We start from the raw sequence: 9,210 nt of genomic DNA, 5'->3' as shown, positions 1-9,210 counted from the left end.
CTATCCCACCTGGATTTCAGAACCATCTCAGGAACAGATTTGAGGCTTTGAACACTAATGAACGAAGGCCAGATGAGTTGTGGGAGGATCAAGGGTATCATCCAGGAAGAGTGCAGACGGTCATTACAAAGACAGAAGAGGAAGAAAAGACCAAAATGGATGTCAGAAGACACACATACATATACTCATTAAACAGTCAATGTACTGCCAAAAGAACAAACAGTCTTAGATAAAGTGCAACCAGAGTGCCTCTTGGATGGCAAAGCTTCGTCTCATACTTTGGGCATGCTGTTAGAAAAGGCTATCCTTAGAGAGCTTCATCATACTTGAAAATGTGGAGTGTCAGTGAAAAAGAAGACACTCAGTCAGATGGATTGACACAGTGACTGCTGCAGTGGACTCAAGTATGTCCGAAATGATGAGGTTGGCACCCAATAGGACAAAGTTCAGATCTGTTGTTCATTGGATTGCTGTGAATCGTTCTTGACTCAATGGCACCTAACAACAGTCATTGAACTTATAGATCCACTTATTTTCTCCCAATTGTTCTCTCTCTCTCTCTCTCAAACACACATACAAAGACACATTGTTCCGTAACAACTTTTACTCATTTGTTTATTTGTTTTGCTTTTCTTCACAAAACAAAGGCAATTTTCAAAAGTAATTATTTTGTTTATGCAATTAGATAACACTTATTCTTAATGCTCCTATTAAATTCTAAGAAATGCTGCTCTTTGAATTTTCTGTGAAAGAAACAAGAACAAGTTATGCATCTTTCTCTTGGCTTGAGGAAGGAAGGGAAGGAAATAAGTTAAAGAGATAATTTATTGTCAGATTTTAATAAATAAAAATTGATAAACATAATAGTACCTGAATGAACAGCAGTTATCTGTACTGATAAAAGTCAAATATTTTGTAATGATTCTGAATGTTGTTGTTGTTGTGGTTGCTGTTGTGTGTAGGTAACCGACCCATAGTTGATCCTTTTATAGGTTTCCAGAGGCAGTTAATTGCACAGAAAGAGGCTGTCCATCCTTCTGTGGAGCATCTGGTGGATTCGAACCACATACCATTAGGATTTCAGTGTAGCTTCTTACCACTACCACCAGAGCTCCCTGAATGGGGACAATAACTAATAGACTATAAAAGACCAAAATACACTGTTGTTGTTGTTGTTGTTATGTGCCATCGAGTAGCTTGCAACTCATTGCGACCCTATGTACAAGAGCCCTAAATGCCGTTCTATCCTGTGCCAACCTCGCTGTCTCAAACACATTTGTTCCCACCACTCCACTCACAAAAATCTATCCATCTCATCGAGGGTCTTCCTCTCCTGCGCGTTCCTCCACTCTCCCAAACATTATGTCCCTCTCCAAGGACCAGTTCCTCCTTGCAACATGCCCAAAGTATGTCAGCTGAAGCTTCAGAATCCTTGACTCCAGGGAGCATTCTGCCTTCACCCTCTCCAGGACAAACCTGTTTGTTCTCCTAGCAGTCCCTGGTATACTCAAATACACTATGAGTTCTATAATATGGGGTAAAATGTCCTTGAAATAATCTCAGATAATTTTCTAAATAAAAAATTATGTTATTTGAGTTATAATTAACTTACATGTTGTTATAATAATGCTGCTCATCAAACCACTTAAGATCTTTAAATAGAATGTAAAATACTGGTTTTACTCACAAGTCTGTGGCAGGCTAGGTGGTTTTGCTGATTCTAACTGGGCTGTGACATGTCTAAGACTTCCTCCTGTGGGACAGTTGGGCTGATACAGCTCCGCTCGACACCTACCTTATCCTCCTGGACCTAGACTGGACTCATATTCATCGTGCAGAGGAGCAGGAGACTAAGCTTGTGTGCTAAGGACTTGTCAAGCTGACAGTTTTGTCAAGTGTGCTTCTGTTTAGTTCATAAAAGCAGAGTTACCTTAACAAAACAGATTTGGTCTGTTGTTATTTGGTGTCATCAAGTTGATTGCAACTCTACTTTGACATATAAGACGTCATAAAGAGTCAGAGTTCATTTGAATGCAAATCAGAGTTCTTCTGATGCTTTCCTGGTATATAAATCACAATTACAAACAGAAATATTTCCTTAAAATTCTGGAATTGTTTCATTTTAAAATCATTTTCCAATTAAAAGGTATTTCATTTAAATAATTACTCTGTTTTTCCCCAAATCCAAGACTAGACAGCTAGTCATTGCTTCTCTAATTGTTGGAATATATTAGTAATAATCACCTCAAATTGCTACTATAAATGCTATCTTAACACAATTGTTTCTAAGTGTTTTCTTTATGTGGTGCATGTGTATGTTATGAACATATAAGCTGCTTTCATGTAAAATTTAAAAAACTTTTGACATCGACAATTATGCAAATAATAAAAGACCAATTAATGTTAAAAGGTTATTTTAAAGTTACAATAGTAGATGATAATATGCTGAATATACCTGTTGATTTTTAACTAGAAACTTCAGTGAAAATAACTTTTTATATAATTTGTAAATAATTTTGTAGAATTTTGTTCAGTGTGTGTCAGAAAAGCCACTTTTTTTTCTTTTGCTATTTCTTAATATTCTATATACATTTTAGTGGGGCTACTTTGTTATGTTTGTTATACAAAGAGTTCAAGAAGTAAATCACAAGAAATAAATTCATATAGTACTATTACTCTTTTTAAGAAAAATGGCTTATTTTTAAGGTCAGAATATGTGCATAATTATAGTAGTATTAACTTTTAACCTTTATTTAAGTTTTAAAAGAAAATAGTATGAGATGCCACTGACATAATACTCTAAAAAATAATCTTGAATAAATAGGGATACTGATCCACCTGCCTTAACAATGTTAATATTTTTGCCATATTTGTTTCAAACATTCATTTAAGATTAAAACAGAGGTATATGAGATCTCTTTTGCTCCCCTTGCTTACTCTGTTTCCTTCTGTCTCAGAGATAAAAGGTACGGTAGAACAATTTGGCATTCATCTTTGCAACTAACTTTTCCCCTTTTTAAAAATTAAACAGTGCTTTATGATCTTATATGATTCTTGGGGAAGCAAAATTTTCTTTCATTTAGTGTAAGAAAACTATTTAGATTTCAAATATATGTGTGTATGTGTGTGTACAAATACATGAACTATAGATAAGGATAGATGAAAAGATCAACTTTGGTAATGATTTTTATTTAATTTTGCACTTTTCAGTTTTTTACAAATGTCTTCATAATATAATGCAAGTTATTAAGATAGTTCCATAAAAATTGTTTCATAAATTCTTTAAAAACTGTGTTGATGGCTTTCATTTTCTTGAGAACAAACTATCTTTAAAAATGCTTAATTTACAGTACACCAACACAAATATGCATAATCTAAGAGTGATTGTCTTCCCCCTTTGATTTCCCTGAACTCATGGATTTTAGACTGTGTGCGGAAGTTCAAGTGTTGTCAGATAAGCATAGAAGAAGGCAAAGGAAAACTCTGGTGGAATCTGAGAAAAACGTGCTATAAGATAGTGGAGCACAACTGGTTTGAAACCTTCATTGTCTTCATGATTCTGCTCAGCAGTGGGGCACTGGTAGGTGCTGGGTAACTCCTTTTACCTACTTTTCACATAAAACCCTTTCCCTTTCCCTTCAGTGGACTTCATAATACTCTTTGTAGCATGAAGTGCTTGTGTGGATGAGGCACAACGTGTTAGCTTTGGTTTTACTATGTAGGGACTCAGGAAATAGCGTTTTTCAGTCTCTGCAGTGGACCTGAGATAAATTTCTTCTTGTGAAAGAAATTTATTTCTGACTTCCTGTTCTCAGAGTTAGATCCTTTTAAGATTAACTATGTAGACATGATATGGGCATTATGAGCATGATATGAAGCCAGTAAAATATCATAACATGAACTCCATACTTCTGGGAACTCTTTTGTCTTGTTCACATAGGTTGCTAATGCTAACCATAATTTCTTGCAAACAGTAGGCACTAAGCTAGTGTCTTTATGTAGCTGTGGGCTAGTAGAGATTTTAAAAAAGCATTGTAAACTTAATTTATCTTAATTTGATTGAACAGAAGATGTATTCCATTAAAATACTAATTGGATATAATGAAAATTATATGAATATATAGAAAGATGTTTCTATTTGGTGATGTTGTTGTTGTTGTTGTTAAGTGCTGTCGAGTCACAGGGACTCATAGCGACCCTATGAAGGAGAGTCCTCAATGCTTGGATGTCTCTCATCCTCTCTCCAGGTTCATAGGGTTTCCGGAGGCAAGCTATTACGGAAGTGGATGCCACTCCTCCTTCCTATTTGGTCTTACAACTATGTTTATTGTTTTTATTTTCAATTAGTCCCGCTAGTGTTTGATGAGTTGATTTCACTAGGAGAAAAATGAAATAGTATCTGGAGGTCTAATCTCATTTCTGAGTTAACAAAACATTCTACATCTTCCTGACCAAAGAGTACAACCCTGCCTTTTAATGTCAAGTAGAAATGAAATTGTGAAGTTTCATCAGTGACTAGTTGATTACTTACTACAAGAGCTTTTGGTCAAAGCTCACCAAAGCACACACTATGTGGGCTTCCAAGGGGCTTCCAGTTAAAGATAATAGGAAAGATGTTGTTGTACACTGTTGAATCAGGACCTACTCATATCTGACCCTCCCACCACTTTTTAGAGGCTCACACAGATCTTTATTGCCTATCTTGCTCCCACAGAGCATCCAGTAGTTTTGAACCACGTGACTGTAGGTTGACAGTATAATTCCTTACCAGTAGTATATGACCAGAGCTCAGTAAATAAATGGGATTTATATTTATTTACAGGCCTTTGAAGATATATATATTGAACAACGAAAAACCATTAAGACAATGTTAGAATATGCTGACAAGGTTTTCACTTATATATTCATTCTGGAAATGCTTCTAAAGTGGGTTGCATATGGTTTTCAAATGTATTTTACCAATGCCTGGTGCTGGTTGGACTTCCTGATTGTTGATGTGAGTATTCCTCAGTTCCTTATTTCATTCCACTGACACGCTATGGTATACACTAGACTTATCTCACAGTACCTGACATAGAGTAGGCTGTATGGCCCCAAATTCTATTATATTTCACGTTTTCCTAAATAGAAAATTCCTCCAAATATTTTTTTCTCTTTTTCATGGATGAAACACTCAAATACTATTTTTTATACTTTATGATTTTTCTTAAATCACTTGGAGTTAAAACAGAGAAAGACTTTACTGATTAACTTACTGATTTAAAATAATCTTAGATCCCATACAATTGGTCCTACAATATAATTTTATAGTCTTTGTCCAGATTATTTTCACATTTTAGAAAATGGTAAAATTTCATTTGAGAATAATTTCAAAGATTTGCTAATTCAGATTGTGCATGCATAATTTAGTTTGGACAAAAAATGTTTAATATATTCTACTTGTTTCACTTTTTTTTCCCTTGTAAAATATACTTTCAAGTCACTGTTAACACCATTCTTTTAAAAGTTCCATTACCTATCTATTTTCATTTTTTTCTTTGAAATTTAAGTGACCTCTAAGAGAAAATTCCTTTTCTTTCCCTGTTGTTGTTGTTGTTGTTGTAATTATGTGCCATTGAGTCACTTGCAACTCATAGTGACACAATGTACAACCACCATGAACCCTGCTCTATCCTGTGCTAACCTTATTGGCTCTGACACACCTACCCTTATTATCCTAATAACTGAATTAATCCATCTCATTGAGGGTCTTCCTCTCTTTCTCCTTCCCTCCACCCTCCCAAGTATGTCCCCTCTCCAAGGAACAATTCCTCCTTGCAACATGCCCAAAATAAGTCAGACAAAGCCTCAAAATCCTTTCCTCCAAGGACCAGCCTGGTTTCACCCTCTCCAGGATAAACCTGTTTGTTATCCTTTTTTCCCCTTAGTTTTAATTCATTTGTCAGATGTCTTTTCCAAGGAAATCAGAGATTTTGTTACATTTTTAACAGGTTATTTGTGGAATTTTTTTGGTTTTTTTTTTCAGCTGAGAGTTTTCTTCTTTTTGTGCCAATGACATTGGATATCTGTGTGAGTGACTTTGTTTTGCCAATGTCACTAATTAATTAAACTAATATTTCACCTTTTCTTTTTCAGTTCAATTTTTCATTTGATCTAATTGACAATTTTTGGCCCAAATACCTCTGAACTTATTTATGTTCAAGTTAGCCAATACTTTTCATGTGTACCATGTTTTAATTGTCCTTTCAGATCTGAAAAATAATAAATTTGAAGCATGTATAGATGAATATTGAATTTCTATGTTTTTATTGCTTATTTTTTATTTATTTTATTGTTAATGATTTTATTGGTTTTTAATTGTTATATTTGTTGTTATTTGTGTCATGTAGTTGGAAGTAGATCATGTTGTTGTCATGTGCCATCAAATTGCTTGCCACTAATAGCAACCCTATGTACAACAATTCTGAACCTGCTCTATCCTGAGCCAGTCTTATTGTCTTTGACACACCTACCCACGTTACCCCAATCCATTCCATCTAGGATCTTCCTCTCTTGCACTATCACTCTACCTTTCCAAGCATGATGTCTCTCTCCAAGGACTGGTCCCTTGCAACATGTCTAAAATATGTCAGACAAAGCTTCAAACTCTTTGCCTCCAAGAAGCAGCCTGATTTCACTGTCTCCAGGGCAAACCGTTTGTTCTCCTAGCACTCCATGGTATATTCAATACTCTTCTCCTAAAAGCCTGTAAGGAATTTTTTTTAAAAAGAACACATACAGCTCTCTTTTCTATATGTGAGAATCCCTGGGAGTGCAGCATATGATGTACTATGATATTGTTTATGTTATCAAGTTGACTACAACTCATAGAAACCCCATGAGCTTATTCCATGAAGAACCTTGGCCTATCCTATATCATCCTCAACATTTCTGATACCCTAAAGCTCACTGTTACAGTTACAGTGCAAATACATCTTTTTGAGGATCTTTCTCTGACCCTATACCTTTCTCAGCCTGGTGTCTTTTCACAAAGACCAGTCCCTCTTCACAACATGCCCCAAGTATATGAGACAAACTTTCACCATCCTAGCCTCTAAGAAGCACCTTGGTTGCAATGTACTGTGAATGATAGCCTATTTGATGGCAGTGAGTTTTTTCCCAAGTTTAGGGCAATAGTTCTCAGTATGAACCGCCGAACCTAGAAACGTGGCAAGAAAAACAAATTTTCTGGTACCTTCTGGGACTTTCTGAGTCAAACCCAGCCAATTAACTGTGTTTCTCACAAACTGTCACTTGATCCTCATGCTCACTTAACTTTGAAGAACTACTGACCTGTTGTGTAGAGCCAGGTGCAACTGTGTGGCAGTTTAGTCTCTAAATAACACAGTTCTGTTTCTTTCTTCTGTGTAGGTCTCATTGGTTAGCTTAACAGCAAATGCCTTGGGTTACTCAGAACTTGGTGCCATCAAATCTCTAAGGACGCTGAGGGCTCTGAGACCCCTGAGAGCCTTGTCCCGGTTTGAAGGAATGCGGGTAAAACCTAACGCTTTGGAATATATTGGAATTGTTATTGAATAAAAAGGCTGGCATGTTGTATCTTAGCAATGAAATGTCTGTTGAGAAATTTTAAGTCACATTGTATCTTAGAAATGACAAGTCTATTGGGGAATTAGAAATGTCAAGTCTACTGGGTAATTTTAAATGTCTTTTTTTTTTTACATGCATGCTAATGTACCCAATCAAACAATCATATTTATCAGATATCTGTATTAGCTGGCACTGTTTGAGAGATGGGATGACTACAATGCATGGATGATAGTTTCTAATTAATGAGATTTTTCACTCAGTAGGAAATCTGTCATGCTGGGGAAGCTGTGCATCTGTATCAAGATTAGTTTTGTTCATTCCATTTATAAATGTGCAGGAAATTTCACTCACTGTAATTGAAAACCACCAAGCTATTCCTCATTATTTCTTCACAGCTCTGTTTGATGTGTTTTTAGCCCTTTTTAAGTCTGAAGGCTGTCTTTTAGCTTTCAGACGGGGCCGGGGTGGCTAAAAAAAAGTAGGTCAGCTCTGGAAATGTAACAATCATTCAGAGAGGGGGCTAAGAGGAACAGGAAGAATTTGTACTGACATTTGTCGTCATTCCCTGGGGCACAAAACCTGAGACCACAATGCCCTTACCACCAAGGAAATGATGATGCCTTTTCTTGGTGGCTTTATATGTTCATAAAGGAACTGTTAGAAAATGATGCTTTTTGGTGTTTGAAAATAGTTGCTTTGAACTTTCTCTGGATATTGCAAACACAAACCAGAAATGCATGACATAGGTAAGCTTCTATCTGTTTATGTAGACATAGTTACATAGAGGAATTTGTTAGTTGCTAGATTAGTTTCATTTTGCCTGTTGAAACCACCATTATTTGTAGCAGGTTTGTTACACAAAAAGTATTAAATTTTAAGAATACTTTTCATATTTGATGTAAGCTATCTTAAAGAACATCTAGCTATATGCTTATTTTGTTTGTATTTGTATATACCTTATAAACCATAAAGAATTTGGAAAAGCTTCATTCATGTATATATTTCTTACATGTTTGCATATCTATTTCTTAATAATACATGTAACTAACATGGTTTAGATGTATTTGTACATTTATGTAAATATTTATTTTAGAGATTATCTAAGAAATAAACTGAAAAGCATTCCTTAAAATGATAAGTTAATTGAGAAACCCATAAAAAGCTAGGTTAGTTGAGAAACCCATAAACATCAAACTGTAAAGCCTAACTTTTGCACTCAAGTTATAATGATTTATGAAAACACAGCAATCACACAATGCAGCAAATTATAAGAGAGTAAAGGAGGAGAAAACCATACATTTGGAAGTTGAACAACACCCTGCTTGAACATGAGTGGGTACAAGAAGAAATAAAAAAAAATGAAATTGAGAAGTTTTTTGAAATAAATGACAATAAAAACACAACTTACCAAAACATCTGGGAAACAGCCAAAGTAGTAATCAGAGGTCAATTTATAGTAATAAGCAACACATCAAAAGGCAGGATAAAATGACTCTTGACTCTCTAACCCAACATCTCCAGAAAATTGAAAAGAACAGCAAGAAAACCCAACACCCTCTAAAAAGAACTGAAATTATAAAAATTAGGGCAGAAGTAAATGAAATAGAAAACAGAAAAACAATT

At 35.2% G+C, this 9,210-nt stretch overlaps 1 protein-coding gene across 5 annotated transcripts in view; it reads left to right on the top strand.

Moving 5' to 3' along the window:
- Window positions 1-9,210, top strand: part of SCN2A (sodium channel, voltage-gated, type II, alpha subunit) — a 172,805-nt gene that overhangs the window by 140,312 nt on the left and 23,283 nt on the right. For all 5 annotated transcript variants that reach the window (XM_006879342.1, XM_006879341.1, XM_006879343.1 and 2 more), the window contains 3 exons: window positions 3,426-3,580; window positions 4,823-4,996; window positions 7,411-7,533. In XM_006879342.1, coding sequence (XP_006879404.1) covers window positions 3,426-3,580; window positions 4,823-4,996; window positions 7,411-7,533 — 452 coding nt within the window. The remainder of the gene's footprint in view (window positions 1-3,425; window positions 3,581-4,822; window positions 4,997-7,410; window positions 7,534-9,210) is intronic.

Source organism: Elephantulus edwardii, unplaced genomic scaffold (assembly GCF_000299155.1).
Source record: "Elephantulus edwardii isolate Elephantulus edwardi_28Jun2011 unplaced genomic scaffold, EleEdw1.0 scaffold00003, whole genome shotgun sequence".
Taxonomy (NCBI): domain Eukaryota; kingdom Metazoa; phylum Chordata; class Mammalia; order Macroscelidea; family Macroscelididae; genus Elephantulus; species Elephantulus edwardii.
This window is presented reverse-complemented; position numbering and strand designations above follow the sequence as displayed.